Raw genomic sequence first — 17,462 nt, 5'->3', positions numbered from 1 at the left:
TAAAGCATTATTTCAGTGCAGTCTTTTGCTTCCTTCAGTGACACTGCTCATCATGCCAACCGCGAGCCTTTCTGAAGTGGTTTCTTTGATTAGCTCAGCGTTGGTTTAACTTCAGGGACCTGTGGTGTGTGTGTGTACAGGGTGTAGCTCGTGGGAGGGTGTGCTGCAGTGTGTGGTGGGATACGTCTTAATGCAGACGATGCCCGTTTCTGGCGGTCCCTCCGTGGCACTAACAGCCCGTCATCTTCTTCTAGAGAGAAAATGGCATTCTTCACACGGCCCAGGATAAACATCCCGGCGCTCTCTGCGGATGACGTGTGATCACCAGGAGCTGTTTGCTGTCGGGACACTCAGACACTGCAGCTGGTTTTTGTTTGTTTTTGAAGTTATTTATGTGGTACACGAAGGCTCCAAGGCGCCTTTTTACGTCAGAGCTTCTGTCAGTGCGTGGATGTTTTAAGGACTTCAGGCCCACGTCTGTCATCACAGAAACCAGCATCCGAGTGACACGCCTGTATAGTTTGTACATTTAGGGGTGTATTTTTGGGGAATAGAGTTTTAACTACGAACAAAAGCAGCCTGGGGTGCTGTTCGCTCAGCAGCTGATGGGCCGTTTTGTACAGCGCAGCCCTTAGCAGCCCGGCGGCAAGAAGCGGCGGTGGATCCGTGTGCGGTGAGCGGGGCGGAGTGCCGTGTGACGCACGCAGGTGCTGCACGGGCAGCGGGAGCCCACGGGCCGCACCGGTACCGCCGCGGGGCTGTGGGAGCGCGGCACCCGTTGAAGCTGCGGGCGGAGGGTGCCGGCCCGGCGCTCCGTGCGGGTGTCAATAAACGGCCGCTCTGCGCACACACACGTGGCTCCCCGCCTGCTCTGCTCTCCCGCCGACCGCGCGTGACGTCACCCCAACCGCCGCGCCCTCCCCTCCGCGCGGGGGCGCTGTCTTTGTCTCGCCTCGACGTTTCCGCTTCCGCTCTGGCGCTGCCACTTCCGCTTCCGCCCGCTCCCGCAGCGGGAGGATGGAGGCACGCGTGGCGCAGGCGGCGGCCCGGCTGGAGCGGCAGGTGGGGGCGGCGAGCGGAGCGGGACGGAGCGCAGCCCGCAGCTCGGCACGGCGGTTCAACAGGCGGGTGAAAGTCCTCTGGGGGGGCGGGGGGAGAGCCGTGCCGGGCAGCGCGGGGCGTTCGGCGAGTTGTGGGCGGGATCCGGGTTCGAAGGGAACGGGCCGCGAGTATTTGGCGCTGCGGGAGCACGAGCGGAGCCGGAGCGCGGCGGCGGAACGGGGCGGGTTCGGCTCGTGGCCGGGGAACGGCGGGGAACGGCGGGCTGTGCCGGCGGGGCGAGGCGGCAGCCTGTGTGTTCCCGCACGGTGTGCGGCCATAGAGCGCTGTGGGGAGCGGGGATGGGAACGGCTGTTGGTAACGGCTGTGTGCAGAGATGAACGGCTGCCCGGTCAGCGGCAGCTGCTGATGGCGTGTTAACAGTGCGGTACGCGGCCCTGCAGGAAAGCAGTGCGTTCTGATGCAGCTGCGCTGTGTGCCCAGGACGTGCCTGTGCATGAGGGTTGTGCACAGCTGGGCCGCGAGCGCTCCGTGCCGCGCGCGTGTGTTCAGAGCGAGCTTCAGCTCACAGCTGGAGCAGAGAAACGCTGCCGTGAAACGCTGAGATAATAAATGTGTTTGCTGGACGCGTTGAGGGAAAGCACAGGGAGGAGGAAAGGCGGCTTAGGGCTGAACCCTCGTCCAGCTCGGGAGACCCCTGGGGGCCAGCGGGGCTCATTAGTGCTTCAGGAAAGCGGGTCTGCAAAGGAAGCGGTGCGCTCAGCTGCCGTGTGAGCCGGCTCGGCAGCAGGTTGGGCAGGCGGAAGGAGCGAAAGAACCACACGGGAGGTGAGAAGGAAAAGGCAGCGCACTGTGAACACTGTGCATGGTCAGCCTTTTGCTTTCCCGTTGTTTTAATGCAGTGGAGTAAAACTCTGCCCAGAGACTGAAGCACGTACAAGTTTAGTGATAATTCAGCAGAGCCTGAATTAAACACTCACAGAAAATACAAGGATTAGTTTGGTATTTCTCGAAAAGCTGTAGTTGTTTTGTATTTACAGGTGGGGGGAGGATTGCTAGTGCTCAGCTGAGCAAAGAGCCCTTGGAGATGTCAGCACAGCCTCATGCAATTCCCGCAGCTTCTTGTGAGGTGGTCATCAGGTGTGACCCTTCAATGACAAGCTGTGATGCATCCAGGGCTGTGCAGGTAGAGCAGGGGATGGAGCTTTATTCATGCAACAGCAGCTTTCCCTTCCCTTTCTCAAGCTGTCTGCTTTGCAGATCAGAGGCACAGTGCTGTTGTGTTTCTCCCTCCCTCCCTCGGAATATACTGTAGGAAAGGAGCTGCAAGGAACAGCTGTGCTTCAATGTAGCTATTTATTTTTTAGCCAGGTTTCAGGGTTTATCTCCCTTTAACGATATGCAGTGTGCACAGGTGATTTGCTAGACTTATTTACAGGCTTATAGCAGGTTGTTCTGATTAAGGGTGTTTGTAATGTGTGTGTATAAAGACTTTCTCAGGTGAGCTTAACGATGGGTGTGGGGTCATTCTGCTGGCCCAGCTCAGCCTTTCTCATCCTGCCCCCCCTGTTCTGGGGCATGATGTACTGCCTGCTGATTTCCAGCCTTTCTGCTCAGTGGTTCTAAATGACATCAATTCATCCTCTGTGTTAGCTGATGAAGAGTAAAAAAAGGGAAACTTATGTGGCGGTAATGCTGGGGTGGGCAGCCAGGGAGCAGCTGGATGCAGGACTTAACAGATAGTGCGACCTTGAGAGTAGAACACGATCTTTGTGTTCACCCTAAAGGGTGTTCCAGGTTTTTTGAGTGTAGGTGAGTTTAAATGGTGGTTATTTGTTTTGCTGCTCCAGCGTTGCTCTGAGTCACTTGTTGCTATAGTGCTTACTTAAATTTACAGGGAAACAGTCATGAAATAATGCGGTGAAATCTCTCAAGCCATTTTAATGTGAAGTTCAGTCCAGAAATTTCAAGCAGATCTATAAGTTACATGAAACGCCACCAAGTCAGGGTAGTAAGAAAAGCTTTAAGTAAGGAAAGCATATTTTCTCTTGAGTAAGTGGGAGAAAAGGTGTGTGAAAACTAAAGGGTCTGCCCTGGGTTTCAAAAGAGGAGTAATAAGATGCAAAAGACCAGCTGAGATGGGCTGTTTGAAGCAGTTCTGCTCGAGCTCTAGCTTTGGTTTTGTATCGTCTAACACTGCGGGACACAGTTTGTTCTCTCTTGGCAGAGGACACCTTGGGGCTGTAAAAGAGGTGCTGGAAGCGCTGAAGATGAAATGCGAATGAGGAATGACCTCAGTAGTTTCCAAAAGCTTTGCAGCTTGCTCTGCAGATAGAGCAATCTGAAGATCACTTGGGCTCAGCTCAGAAGTTCTGAGCGTCTGCAGTTATGGTGGCACCTGAGGGAGCTGCTGTTCAGGTGGAGATACTGGGACGGAAGTCTGGATGACCCAGATTTCATTTCCTTAATTAACAAAATCATAGAATCATTGAATCACAAGGTTTCAATCGTTCCAATTGTTTAAAGAACAAAAAGCAAGCGAGCCCTTTTTATAAGGTTTGGCAGCATATTTGTCTGTGATAATAGCCTGAGCTGCTTCCTGCTGTGCGCAAGTTAGTGGCCCAGAGCCTGCCAGGCTCATGTGAGGGGTCAGGGTGGGGAGCGTTGCCTCCTAGAGCTGCCGCACGTATCTCCAGCAGCACCCGGACTTCTGTTTGTGGAGCAGGTTACAGGGGAGGTGGACAACAGAGATGACGCTTATGAGATCTGGGCTCCTTGGGGCTGGGAGAGGGAAGTGGCTGCTCCCTGCAGCGGCGCTGGGCTGCGTGTTACATCTGGGCTCTGAGGTCAGGAGGGGCGAGGAGAGCAGCGGGTGCTGCTGCTGCAGAGAGTTAATGGGCTGTGGAGGGCACAAACCTGAAGGACAGCTGAAAGCTGAAGCTCGTTAATTTAGAGTGTAAAAGTCCATCTGAAATTGTCAGTTTCTGCCAAGCAGCCCATGGCAGTTTTAAGAGAAGCCACTGTGGTCACTGGGGAGGAAATACGCAGTGAGCTGGGAGTGAACGCACACTGCAGGCCGGCCTCACACCGCCCCGTGAGCTCACGGGTTGCATCAGTGGTGGTTTCATCCTCTGGGAGAGAAAATGTGGCCCAGCTTTAGAAGTGGTGGAACTGGATGATGCCAGAAGGAGGCGTCAGGGAATTTGGAGTCAAAGTGTTGGATTTCTTTACTGAATTAAGAAAAAGAAAAAGCTGGAGGAAATGCTTTAAGAATGTATTTTCTTAGCCTGACCGGTTGTCTTCCTTACACTTCTGTTTGTAGATTAGTAAGCTAATTGTTACCTCGCTGCCCCATGTTTTTGGCACAAATAGAAACCACCATTAAACAATAATTGTTTGGAATTACTTGACTTGCTTGTTGTAGTTGTTACTTTATGAGGCAGGACTGGAGCTGAGGTCCTGCACTCCCCACCTGCTGTTCCCCTTCTCCAAGACCCATCTCATGTGTCTCCATCATCTCACGTGTCTCCATCATCTCACGTGTCTCCATCATCTCACGTGTCTCCATCATCTCACGTGTCTCCATCATCTCACGTGTCTCCATCATCTCACGTGTCTCCATCATCTCACGTGTCTCCATCATCTCACGTGTCTCCATCATCTCACGTGTCTCCATCATCTCACGTGTGTCCATCATCTCACGTGTCTCCATCTCATGTGCTTTTCAGGAAAACGAGATTAAGTCACTGACTGCAGAAATTGAGCATCTGAAGAACTTTGGGTGCCTGGGAGTCTCCCCGAGTCTGGAAGGGCTGCGAGACGAGAACGCAAAACTGAAGTATCGATTGAGTTTCCTTCAGAAGGTAAGGGATAGAGTGAATGGTTTTGCTCTGCTGTAGAAAGTAAATAAAACTGACAAACTAATGTCAGTTTGTTACAGCTGGTGGTGTGTGATTGAATTCTGACATCTCAAGCTGCTGATTGTGCTTTAGATATTTCTTGGTCCCTTAAACAAAATGTGACTTTATGAAGAATATCAGTAGGTTAATGTGCCCACGCTGTCCTATCCCAAATGGTCACATAGCTGCAGCCCAGCTGCTCTGCCAGGATCCAGTGATTTCTCCACAGGTGTGTGAGAAATAAAACGCAGCACTGTGTTCAGGGGCAGTATCTGGGCGGTGATGTCCAAAGGGAGGTGTATCTCCTGAACCTCATCATTTCCATGCTGTGTATGTTGCTCTTGTACCTAGAGGTGCCAGCCAGACCTTTCAGTCATGCTTTGCCAGGCAGCCAAGGAGAAAAGCAGGATGTGACTGTTCTGTATGTGCTGTGTACTGTGAGTAGAGCTTTCTGTATTTTGTTTTTCCAGAGCCTTCAAGAGGAACAAAGTAAAACAGTGAAAAGCATGATTAATATCAACAGCTGTCTTCAGGAGATCTTTGGAGCTGCCATTCAGGCTGCCTACCCAGAGCTGGAAAACCCTCCACTAGTGGTGACACCCAGCCAGCAGCCCAAATTTGGGGACTATCAGTGCAACAGCGCCATGGGCATAACACAGGTAAGTCTGGTAGGTCTTGCAAAGAGAAAGAAGCTGGGAGCGTTGCCTGCTAGAAACAGAATGGTAGACAGACTGGTGACAGTTGCAGCATTGGACCTGATTAAGGCTTCTTGCAGCCCTCTGGGGTGAGAATTGACTGAATATCTGGTGGCATTGTAGAAAGCAGATCTTTGTGTCTCTTTTTAGATGACTGTAATGAGTCAAGAATGAGTTCCACATTGCCAGATAACATCTGCCCAGTTCATGGGAAGGAAATCACTGTATTCCTTTATTTATGATTAAGTCTTTCTTAATTACTTAGGTCTTTTCCGTTAAAATATGGAACAGAAGTTAAAAATCAAGTTTGTTTTGTTATGATTTGTATGGAGGTTTTTGGGCAGGTGTATCTTCACAGAACAGCTGTGATGTGTGTGCCAAGGAAACAGCAGGGTTTGTAATCCTGGCAAGTACCTGCAGTGTTACTTTGAAAACTAGGAGCTGCTGGTTCATAGAAGGTATTGGCCAAAGAGGAACCAGGCAGAGTAAGAGGCACTTCAGGAATTGCTCAGTAGGATGGGACAGTAGAGGAGTAAAACGAGGAGTTGAGGAAAAAGGTGCTACATCTTCATTTAGATGAATGGAGTGTCCACACTTGCTGCCATTGAGAGGATAGACTCTTCATAACTAGAGATCTTTGCTTTTGCAGTGTGCGGTCTCAACAGAAGCAACTTTTTTTCTTAAGATAAATACACATAAAGTTCTGCAGTCCCAGGCTGCCCTCTGTGGTGCCTGTATCCTGGGCAGCACCGATACGTGCCAGGCAGCAGGCTCTGGGCTGCGGTGCCAGGGCAGAAACGGCCTCCCAAAGACGTGTCTGCCCTTGGCCTTGTTAGCACGCTGCTAGCATGCTGTGTCTGGGCTGTAGCCAGAGGGCTGCGCTGGGTGACTGCACCGACACAGACTTTCAGAGCTTTGCCATTTTCTGACCGCTGTTTTACCCCAATTAAGTCGCTGTTAGAATTCTTGAGCCGTCCTGGCTTCTCAGTGTCAGCATTGTTCACATAACTCGTGTCTGACCAGTCTGCTTTGAGCCAGGGCTTCAGGTTCCCCATTGTCTGTCAGCAGAACTGGAGAGTAAACGTTCCTCGTGCTGGGCTTGGCCGTAGGGTTTGTTCCTTGGAAGGCATGTCAGCACACTGGGCTTGGGAGTACTGACACACACAGTGTAATCAATGCAGCAAAGCCAGTGGATGCAGCGCAGTCATTTCTGTGAGAGCAGTGAGTTAGGTCAGCGATCTGACCATGCTACAGTTACCTTTGGAGCTGAGCACTGCTCACCACAAGAGGACCGGGAAGCATCTGACTGAGGGCAGCCACTACGTGCAGGACAGCAGCCTCTCCCTTCTAGGCACTGATGTGGAAACAGCCCTCACAAATGTGTATTGTTTTCATTTGGGCTTGTTAGCATATTAATACCATGGGCTTGAGCAAGGAGCTCTGCCTGTTCCTGGGAGTAGTCGGTGTGCTGTGGCTGTTTGGAGTGATTCAGAGGAGATTCCTGTCATCTGGTAGAACGTGCTAATCAGAAACCATGGAGAAGAGAAGGCTGCGGGGTGCCTCAATGCAGCCTTCCAGTACCTAAAAAGGGAGCCTCTAAACAGGAGTCGAGCCAACTGTTTCAAAAGGTTGATAATAGCGGGATAAGAGAAAATGGTTTTGAGTTGAAGGAGGGAAGATTTAGGTTGGATGAAAGTGGAAAGTTCATTACTGTGAGAGTGGGGAGGTGCTGGAACAGCTGCCCAGAGAGGCTGTGGATGCCCCATCCCTGGAGGTGTTCAAGGCCAGGTTGGATGGGGCCCTGGGCAGCCTGGGCTGGTATTAAATGGGGAGGTTGGTGGCCCTGCCTGTGGCAGCAGGGTTGGAGCTTCATGATCCTCAAGGTCCCTTCCAGCCCTGGCCATTCTGTGATTCTCTCCATATTTCTTGCAGGCACAAGTTCAGTTCTTCAGTTATGAAGCCTGACACAGCCGAGGGTACCTGTGAAGTGGCTTAACGAGGTTTTGCAGCAATGCAAAGGACATGCTGGCTGTTTTGATTTTTAAAGAGTTAGGTCAGTGTAAAGGAATCGAGATTTGCCAAAGCACTGAACAGCCTGAAAGATTTTCTTCTGCCATCCATCCTTCGGGTGTGCTGAATGTTTAGGGTCTCATCAGCCTTCTGTTGTGTGGAAAATTGCTGGTCTAATCTTTAAAAGTTGCTGGAGATGTCTTCTTCCTTGGTGTGTTTGTGCCTGCATTATGAGGGTGAAGGATGTGGGGCTCTTCCAACACAGGAGTATCTGCATTTTCTGTTTTATTTTGTGGAATGCTGTGGAGGATTAAGATTTATTAGCTCTTTTGTGTTTCAGATACTGCTGAAAACCAGGGAACAGAAGGTTAGTCCGAGAGAGATCGCTGAGAAAATAACAAAACATATTCCTGAGAACGAATGCATTGAGAAGGTTGAAATTGCTGGTCCCGGTATGATACTAAATGTTACACCACTTTTATGTTAGAAAGCTGGAAGGGTGGTTTTGTACTGTATGGGAGCTGAGTTGAGTTTGACTCAACTTGTCATTTACAGTTGATGTTATGAGATGAATTAGCTTGATGAGCTTCATAGCCCTTACATTTCTGCAGCAGCAGCAGATCTAGCTCTATTGCACATCAGTCGCTGTGGCCCTTTGGAAATTTTTCCACTTAAGGGATTGCTTTTGCACCTTGAATATCAGTGGGCAGAGATGGGGTCACAGTCATAAGAAATGAATGCAAAAATTGGTATGTCCTTCTCATCCAAGACCCGGCATGTCTGCTGTTGCTTGAGGGGTGTGGGGCAGGCCCTGCCCTTTTGGCACTGAGGTGTTGCAGGAGCTTGGAAGTTAGTAACTGCTGCATTTGTTTTGTCCTTGGGACTTAGGTAGAAATAGAAGGGCTCATATTGCTTAGGGCAGAAAACAAAGATAATGTGGCACAGGCCTGTGGGGGGCTCGAGCAGTTCATTCATTTGTTCACACTTGTTCTACAAGCATGAATTATGTCATACGTAGCTACGCTTTAGGATATTATTTAAAATAAAGAAATAAATAAAAGGAATAGAAAAAAATAGCAGGAGTTGTTTTTCATTCTGGAAACCCCGGTAAGATTATTTATTTTCTAAGGAAGTTTTTATAAATTTGGCTGAGTGACATTGTGCTAAAAGGAGCTGGGGGTGGTCACGCAGACTCTGACTGCTGCAGTACAAGGGCATCATTGTGTGGAACAGGCTCTTTTAATCTGGGTGCAGGAGCTGTCTTCTAGTGACAGCTTCATTCTGTTGTTGCTGGAGTAAAGCTTTAAGTCGGGATGACTTCTTGGGCTCTTGTCCTCAGTGTGAGGAAAGGGAAATCCAAGGGGGGGAAAAAAGGGGCAGAGTGGTTTAAGGCACTTTAGAAGCTCCAACACTCACTGCTGATTTTCTCCTCTAAAGGTTTTATCAACGTTCATCTGCGGAAGGATTTTGTATCAAAGCAGCTGAGCAGTTTATTAGTGAATGGAGTTCAACCACCAGCTGTTGGCAGAAGGAAAAAGGTATGGATGGCAGTAAGCAGAGATGGGCATCTTGCACCCATATGGATGAAGCACGTGCCAGACTTCAGGCGGCTTTTGAGTCCTACCCCTTCCCCCCAGAAGTGATTTGTTGGATGGGTGGCCGTGTCAGCTGGTCCTTACAGTGGCATTTATGTGACTTTAGGATGGGGGGCCATGGGTGGCCCACATGTACCAGCTGTGGTCTCTGGGGTGCTGGTGGTTGAAGGGCACAGGTGTTCCAGGGCTCCATGGGGACAGCATGTTGTGCTGTTGTGCACATGCTGGAACAGCTGCCCAGAGAGCCAACCTGCATGTGCACATGCATGTTGTGCATGTTGTGCCCAGGTCAGTCTGGGAATGATCCCTGACCCTCTGGGGGAGATGCAGTGGAGACCTGGGTTGAAGCTTGCTGTGAGGTCCCACACGGGCTGCTCTGCTGCCATGTGCTGCCAGCAGCGCATGCCTCCCTCCACCCACCCAAGAAAATCCACATGAAACACATGAGATATGGTTAATGGCTGTTGCCTTTATTCATTTTATCCTTCTCTGCCACGTCTAAGGTGATACTGGATTTCTCCTCCCCTAACATTGCAAAGGAGATGCATGTTGGTCACCTGCGGTCCACCATCATCGGAGAAAGTATGTGCCGCCTCTTCGAGTTTGCAGGTTATGATGTGTTGAGGTGAGAGTTGCTTTTTGGGTGGGATGAGGTTCTTTGGCTACATTGCTGCAGTAACTCTCTGTGCTTTGGTCAGCGATTTGATCTGTATAAGCACGTAAAAAAGTAGTCCTTGATGTGCAGTAAGGCTGGAAACCGAGCAAGTGAAGTGAGGTTAGGAGTCAAGAAGGGCAGCAGCTTCATTTCCATGAAGCAGGGGCAGTTTACCTGGTGCTGGTTTCTCTTGATACATGTTTTTTCATTTAGAATATTTGTATTTAAAACGTTTGTGCTTTAAAACATGTTTGAGAAATAGTTATTGTTGTGTTCTTTAATTGCTTCAAGGTTAAACCATTTAGGAGATTGGGGCACCCAGTTTGGAATGCTCATTGCTCACCTGCAAGACAAATTTCCAGATTACTTAACTGTTTCTCCTCCCATTGGGGATCTCCAAGCTTTTTACAAGGTATTTGTCGCAAGTAATTGTGATTTTTATGTCAGCAGCTGAGAAGCAGGTTCAGCTAATAGACGATTGCAGTTACCTACCAATGGGTAATGAATGAATTACATTGTCATCTGGTCTCGAGTTGTCATGTGGGGAATGATTGAAGGACCTGTTGTGAGATGAGCGTGCTTTGGGAGCGTGTTGTGGATGTTGTTTTTCAAGGGAAAAACCGTGTGCTTCTTTCACGCAGTGTGTTTTACTGTAGGAATCCAAGAGGAGATTTGACACAGAGGAGGAATTTAAGAAGCGAGCCTACCAGTGTGTGGTGCTGCTGCAGAGCAAAGACCCGGACTTCATTAAAGCGTGGCAGCTGATCTGCGACGTGTCGCGGAAAGGTGACTGCCACATTCACAGCCGCGGCTCAGCACTTGGACCGTGCGGTTTTTCTCACCATCCTCTGGTTTTCTTAATGAAGTCACTGCCACTTTGCTGTCACGGGTTTGGAGAGCGGGGATTATGCAGCCAAAGAACTGGCCTGTCTGTGGAAAAGTTCAACTAGAGCCTTTGTCTCCTTGGTCTGAGTCCTTCTCTGATGGCTTGACCGAGAGATAGAAAACATATTTCGGGGTTTGCTGTGTCTGTTAGTAAATATGTGCCACTGAAATTCCCACCGTATGATTTAATGCAAGTATTTGTAATTTGTTTTCTTCCTCAAGAGTTCCAGAAAATCTACAACTGCCTGGACGTCACACTCATAGAGAGAGGAGAGTCGTTCTACCAAGATATGATGAAAGACGTCATCAAAGAATTTGAAGATAAAGGTGAGGCTTTTTGTCTTGGAACCAGAAATTCTGCAGAGGTAACTTCACTTGCAGCCAGCAAGGCTTGGGACTGACATGCAGAGAGGTGCGTGTTCCCTGCGCCTCGCTCTTTGTCTCAGCAGCAATTTCTGAGTGGGTCTTTGGTGGAATTTCCTCCCAAAGAAGAGTGAGCAGAACTGATTCTTGCATGTATCACTGCAGAAAGACTGAATCTGTCCTGCTGACAGCAGAAGCAGTTTGTGGGGGGTAATTTTTGGCAATAGCACAAGATGCTTTATCTTTAGATAAAGATAAAACAAGACAGTTTATCTTTACCAGTGTGTTCTCCTTAGTGCTGTGGCTATAGGAGAACTTGCATCAGAGAAATTTCCATGTGAAGGCAGGTGGCACTTTTGGTTCACATTGACTCTGAGACACAAAGTGGACTGTAATGAGTTTACAGTTTATGTCCTTCTGTGTAGATTTTGCATTTATTGAGTCTCACCATCCGTACTGTTCTAACTAGTCTTATCCCTTAAATATGTTGCACATCTCCATACAGCTTCAACTGCCTTTGGTGCTGTCCTTTATAAGGCTGTTTTTGCGGCTGTAGAGCTGAGCGCCAGTGATGTGAGTTTTTAAATCCAAATAATTCTCTTTTGGAAAGGGCAGAGTGGTAAAGATCTGCTTTCTTGTGCAGTCTCGAGTTCTGGAAGTGCAACACAAAACCAGACTTGGCTGGCAAGGAAGTTCTCACTTAGGCTTGTTTGTTTCATATTGTGAGACGTTAAATGTTTGTCAGTGTGCATGGACTTCTGATGGCATCAGAACAGGAGGTGTTTCTGCCTATGGTGTTCCCCAGCCTCCCCATGAGATATGACCCAATGCAATATTCCATTGCTTTTCTAGGCTTTGTCCAGGTGGATGATGGCCGGAAGGTTGTCTTTGTCCCAGGTTTCTCTGTCCCGCTGACAATCATGAAGTCAGATGGAGGTTACACCTATGACACGTCTGACTTGGCTGCACTCAGACACAGGCTGCTTGAAGAGAAGGGTGATATCCTGATCTATGTTGTCGACAGTGGCCAGGTGAGTATGTCAGTCTGTCCTGTCACTGCTGATACAGATGATCAAAGATCTCATAAGTAACAAGCACAACAATAAGGTAGATGGAACTTCTCTGTAAGGTTTTCCATGTGCTGTATTGGCTTTTGACCTTAGTGGTGTAATGGTGAATCTGATGTGCTGACTGGTGGCCTCTTTGAAGAGCCCTGGAACCAAATGATGCGCAGTCACCACTGGCAATACGCTGGGCCTAAGTCTCACAGTCTGACATGAGAGATGTGCTGTGTGTACCTACGTGCTGCCTTACCTGAGGAGATGCAAGATGGTCAGTGCTGTATCTGAGCAGTGATACAAGTTTGCTGTTTGCTGCTTCTGTAAGCCCAGCAAGTTGTGGGGAAGGTCAAGCTTTCTGAAGCAGAATGTTTCTGTGGAGCTAAAAATATTTCCAAGTCTCGTTGTCAAAGCAGCATTGTAAAGGCAATGGGAGTAAATGACAAGAAAGCCATCCCCAGAAGAGTGGGTGAAGAACTGGTTGTTGATCTTTCTTCCTTGCAGTCGGTGCATTTGCAAACAGTGTTTGCAGCTGGACAGATGATCGGCTGGTATGACCCCAAAGTAACCAGAATCACCCACGCTGCATTCGGAGTGGTGCTGGGAGAAGACAAGTAAGTCTCTGGATGTAGTTTTTGCTCTGAGTGTGCTCCGAAGAGGATGTTTGATTGAAGCAGAAGACTTTTGCTCACTTATTGACGAGTATGTATGTGATATGGCACATCGGGGCCCTTTGATTGCACATAGTGGTGTTAAGTAAGTCAGGTCTGGCTCTGCTGCCTGGTATCTGGGGAGAGGGCTGTGACTTGGCTGGTGGAAGTGCAGAGGAAGGTACTGCAAATACTGGAGATGGCAGCAGTAGGGGCCACAACGTCCTTTTTTTCTGCCTGCCATGAAGAAGGTGGAATAAAAGCTGGGAAACGAACATCAGTGTCCTGGTGTGCAGGCCATGCCCTTGTGCTCCAGAGGTGTTCTTGTGTCTCATTTAAGTTGCAGTTAAACCAGTGTGAACTGCAGTCACGTAATGTTGCAGACCGAGTGGTTTTGCTGAGGGTTTGTTACAAAAGTAAAGATGCTGTGCTGGATTTGAGTCTTGTGCTGGTATTTTGTCCTATCTCATGTCTGGGACAGTTCTGATTCTTGGAGCCTTCCCTGTCTGCCCCCCCCACTCCCAGCTACACCATGTGTGTTGTCAGAGTTGTACACCTTGCATGAGGTTTGGCTGTCTGGTGCCCAGTTCTTCAGTACAAAGGAATGCACGGGTATGTGCCTTTTTAATGGGGCAGAGGTGTGTGTTTGTTCGCAGTGGAAATTCATGGGAGCGTTTTGCCTCGTGTAGATGGTCATGTTGGCTGTGTGTGTTTGCAGGAAGAAGTTCAAAACTCGCTCAGGGGACACAGTGCGTCTGATGGATCTTCTGGAAGAAGGGCTGAAACGGGCCATGGACAAGCTGAAAGACAAGGAGCGGGACAAGGTAGCTGATCTGCCCAGAGAAACACCCAGATCTGTTCACAGATGTAAAATTGCAACATTTTGGATGTGAGCTGAGATGTGGATGCAGCCAGGCTGCATGGCGGGTGCTGTGGGCTTACTGCAGAATCAGTACTGTTACTTGGAAACAATTGGGCAGGGTGCTGTCTTGGAGAAAGGTGAGCAACCCTGGACACAGAGCAGCGAGGTGTGAACTGCAGGCAGCATGCTGGCCCTGCAGCTGGTACCAGTTAGGCTGCAGGGATGGCACCTGTGACTCCCCCAGGGTGCAGCAGGTGGTGGTAGCTGATGAGAGCTGCAGGCTTGGCCTGCTGGGTTTAATGCCTTCTGCTGATGGATGGTTGCAGAGCTGCAGGGGACTCTGGTGTCAGGCTTCACCCTTTCCCTTCAACAGTGTTTGCTGGAAACTTTTGCTTAAAAAGATTTCTGATGGCCAGAAGAGAACTGGGCAGGGCAGGCCATGGAATGGAACACAAGGACCAAATGGTCCAAGGCAATGGAATTGGGAAGCGTGGCTGTGCTGAAAACTCCCTTTCAAATGGAAACACCAGGAAGCATAGAAATAATGCCTCCAATAAAGAACCACAAAGATCTCAGCAGGGCTGAGGGCTCAGATGGGGTTTTGTCCCTCATGTGGAAAGGCAGCTGAGGGAGGTAAAACCCCCTGAGTTTGCCAGGCAAAGTGTTGGGGGTTGTGATACCAACACAGCTTTCCTCCTCTTGATCATTACCTGTTCTGAAATTACCATAGGTCCTCACACCAGAAGAGCTGAAAGCTGCCCAGATGTCAGTCGCTTTTGGATGCATTAAATACGCAGATCTCTCCCACAACAGACTAAATGACTACGTGTTCTCCTTTGACAAGATGCTGGATGACAGAGGAAATACAGCTGCTTATTTGCTGTATGCCTTCACGCGGATCAGGTGAGTTGAGTGTGGTGGGAGTCATATGAAAGATGTAATGAACCCTGAGTCTGTAGTGCAAAGGCAGGTGGTGGGGAAGGAGTGGCTTTGTTCAATCAGGGCAGGTTAGGGGGTAGTTGGCAAGAAAAGCCATCTCCAGCACTCGTTGTCATTGGGGATGGTGGCCTGTGGTACCTGGAGCAGGGTGCTGCTTTGCAATGGTGGAAGTTGTTGCAGAGAAGCAGACCATGTTCTGGATCATTGCAGGGCTATTGCACGCCTGGCCAATATTGATGAGAAGATGCTGCGGAAGGCAGCCAGGGAGGAGGTGCTTGTCCTTGACCATGAGAAGGAGTGGAAACTGGGCAAGTGCATCCTGAGGTTCCCTGAGATTCTGCAGAAGATTCTGGACGATCTGTTATTGCACACGCTCTGTGACTACCTCTATGAGCTGGCCACCACCTTCACTGAGTTCTACGACAACTGTTACTGTGTTGAGAAGGACAGGCAGAGTGGTGAGTGCTGGCCTAGGGGTGCTGCACAAGTCATTGTGTACTGCAGTGCAGGTGAACTGCAGGGTCTTTCCCTGTTTGGGGAAGGCTGTTTTTGTCCTGCTGGCAGCTGCGGAACAAGTTCTGTCCGTGGGGGAGGGCTGAAGGGGTTGGATGCTGCTGGGCTGAGGAGGGAGGGAGGGAGGAAGGAGAAAGGAGGGAACATGTTGTGCCCAGGGCCAACTTGGTGGCAGATTGGTCCCCAAGAGGGAGGGCAGTGGTGGTTGATCTGAGCAGTGTCTCTAGTTCCTATGTTGGTCTCTTGTTTTGCAGGCCAGATTGTGAAGGTGAACATGTGGAGACTGCTGCTGTGCGAGGCCACTGCAACTGTCATGGCCAAAGGTTTTGACATCCTGGGAATTAGGCCTGTGGAGAGGATGTAATTGTGAGGTGACAATAAAAGGACTGACTGACTGGCTGCGTCCATGTCTGATGACAGGGGGGTCCAGCAAGGGAAGGTGCTGTAGGGGAGCAGCGCTCTGAGGGGGAAAGGGAAGGGAACCAACGCATGAGGGAGTGCAGAAGCACTCAGGTTCAAAGGCAGAGAACTGGTGCTGTGGGCACAGCTCGGAGCATTTCTGGTCACAGGAACTGACTCCCTGTGGGCCCATTCCCCAAAGCTGTACTTTTATCCTGGAGTTTGAGAAATAACAAACTGCCCCAGACACAGAACTGTCCCCCACACTCAAGCCGGTCATTCTGACTTAGCTGAGGCCCAGCACCATCCTTACCTTATTTACCAGCCCATCAGGGATCAGGGCACCTGATGTTTCTTGTCATCTCTGGCAGCCCACAACCCCAGCACAGGGCTGGTGCTCTGGTGCTTATTGCATGGAAGGTGTTAAATGAACTGATAGGGCTGCACGCTTGTAGCTGCAGAAGAGGTCAAACATTACTCTGAGAAAGCTTTCAACAGCAGGGGGCTGTAACTCAACACTTACCAGGACAACAGAGTACACTGAGATCTCCTGCAAGGACACCCCACATTCTTGTCACTGTTCCTTGCAAGGGCCCTGTACTGACATCCAGCCAAGCAGTGGCTTCCTGCCATCAGAGCCCAGCTGCTACATTAAGTTGAATGCATGCAGCCACACTGCAGTGCTGAGTGCACAGCACAAACCCAGGGCAGTTCCACTCAGAGTCCTCACAGCTGGCAAAAGGGGAACTCCGTGCTTCTCTTTCATACAGCATCTTCCAACAAACCCAAAGCAAAGGGAAAGCTCAGGTGCATGAGATTGAACATAGATACACAGCCAGCAAGGTGCTTGAGGACTCGGAGGAGTTTGAACACTGCTGGCAGCAGAGATAGGCATTTCCCCTGTGCCATCCTCTGGAGGGATTGTGAGAGTGGGTCTCACTTGGTTTACCTGCTTGCTGGTACATCTGTTTGCATCCATCCATCCACATATAGCTATAGCAGCACAATATAGGGATACAAACAGGACACAGGTAAATACCCCATAGCAAATAGATAGATGGCCCAATTTTTCCCATTGCCTGAAGGAAGCACCTGCTGAGCAGCAGCAGGGCAGCCCATGATGTGAGGGTGTCACTCGGGTGTATTGTACCCCTGCTCACCTCCTCTAGCTGTCCCTGTCTCACCTCAGAAGGCTGAGCTGGGCGCTGTACCCATCCCACAGTACCTGAGCAGTGCTTGGCAGCTAAGCACAAATTCCAGCAACTGTTTGTTGATGGCAAGTCCAAACCAGGCAGGGTCCAGTCTAGAGCCAGCAGCCAGGGTCAGGCGTGGTCTGATGATGAAGATGTGGATCTGGATGAGCAGGTCCATATCCAGGTAGAGCTCCACAGGGGCCACTCCTCATGGTCACCATCAGGAAGGGGGACAGTCCTGGCTCAGCTGTTCCCAAGTCCCAGCACAAAGGCCCCTCAGAAGGGCAGAGGATGTCATCATGGCCCTTCACAGTGCACTAGTCATAGCAGGAAGGTGCAGGATGGCTGCTGGCCCAAGGTTAGCTCGGGTCACACTGCAGTGCCTGGGGCACCGAGAACCGGGAGGAGTTCAGGACACCCCCCTGAAAATGAACAGCTGAGCAGGGGGCAGTAGCAGGAGACAGATGTATCAGGGAGGATATGGGGAGCACAGGGCTGGCAGTGGGCTGCAGGGCTCACTTTGGGGAAGGATGAGCAGCTCCATGCTGCTCAAAGCCATGTGCAAGAAAGAAGACCGGAGCTGAATGCTGGGGTGCACCAAGAGCTCCCTGAGATAAGGGGGCTGGGAATCAGTTGTGACAAGGCTGCAGGACAAGCCACCCCGTCCCCCAGTACCTGAGAGCTTGG

At 50.0% G+C, this 17,462-nt stretch overlaps 2 protein-coding genes across 4 annotated transcripts in view; both read left to right on the top strand.

Moving 5' to 3' along the window:
* WWC1 (WW and C2 domain containing 1) overlaps positions 1-892 on the top strand; it is a 58,269-nt gene extending 57,377 nt beyond the window's left edge. For 2 of the 3 annotated variants that reach the window (XM_072348493.1, XM_072348495.1), the window contains exon 23: positions 255-891. In XM_072348493.1, coding sequence (XP_072204594.1) covers positions 255-321 — 67 coding nt within the window. In that variant the 3' untranslated portion in view covers positions 322-891. Of the gene's footprint in view, positions 1-254 lie in introns of all 3 variants that reach the window. The other variant, XM_072348494.1, reaches the window with a different exon arrangement.
* An 85-nt stretch (positions 893-977) lies between these two features.
* Positions 978-15,575, top strand: RARS1 (arginyl-tRNA synthetase 1). Its single transcript, XM_072348164.1, has 15 exons — positions 978-1,062; positions 4,788-4,922; positions 5,429-5,617; positions 8,004-8,115; positions 9,101-9,201; positions 9,762-9,883; positions 10,205-10,325; positions 10,570-10,699; positions 11,021-11,125; positions 12,014-12,192; positions 12,724-12,833; positions 13,588-13,693; positions 14,462-14,634; positions 14,881-15,128; positions 15,438-15,575. Exons 1-15 carry the CDS (start codon positions 1,018-1,020, stop codon positions 15,545-15,547), a joined length of 1,986 nt encoding a protein of 661 aa, XP_072204265.1. The 5' UTR covers positions 978-1,017; the 3' UTR covers positions 15,548-15,575.
* The last annotated feature ends 1,887 nt before the right edge of the window (positions 15,576-17,462 follow it).

The sequence above is a fragment of the Excalfactoria chinensis genome, chromosome 13 (assembly GCF_039878825.1).
Source record: "Excalfactoria chinensis isolate bCotChi1 chromosome 13, bCotChi1.hap2, whole genome shotgun sequence".
Classification (NCBI taxonomy): Eukaryota; Metazoa; Chordata; class Aves; order Galliformes; family Phasianidae; genus Excalfactoria; species Excalfactoria chinensis.
This window is presented reverse-complemented; position numbering and strand designations above follow the sequence as displayed.

Coding starts and splice junctions, on each gene's coding strand:
- RARS1 (XM_072348164.1), top strand. CDS start 1,018: ATGGAGGCACGCGTGGCGCAGGCGGCGGCCCGGCTGGAGCGGCAG. Junction 4,923..5,428: donor GATTGAGTTTCCTTCAGAAG/GTAAGGGATAGA, acceptor TTGTTTTTCCAG/AGCCTTCAAGAGGAACAAAG. Junction 12,193..12,723: donor ATGTTGTCGACAGTGGCCAG/GTGAGTATGTCA, acceptor TCTTCCTTGCAG/TCGGTGCATTTGCAAACAGT.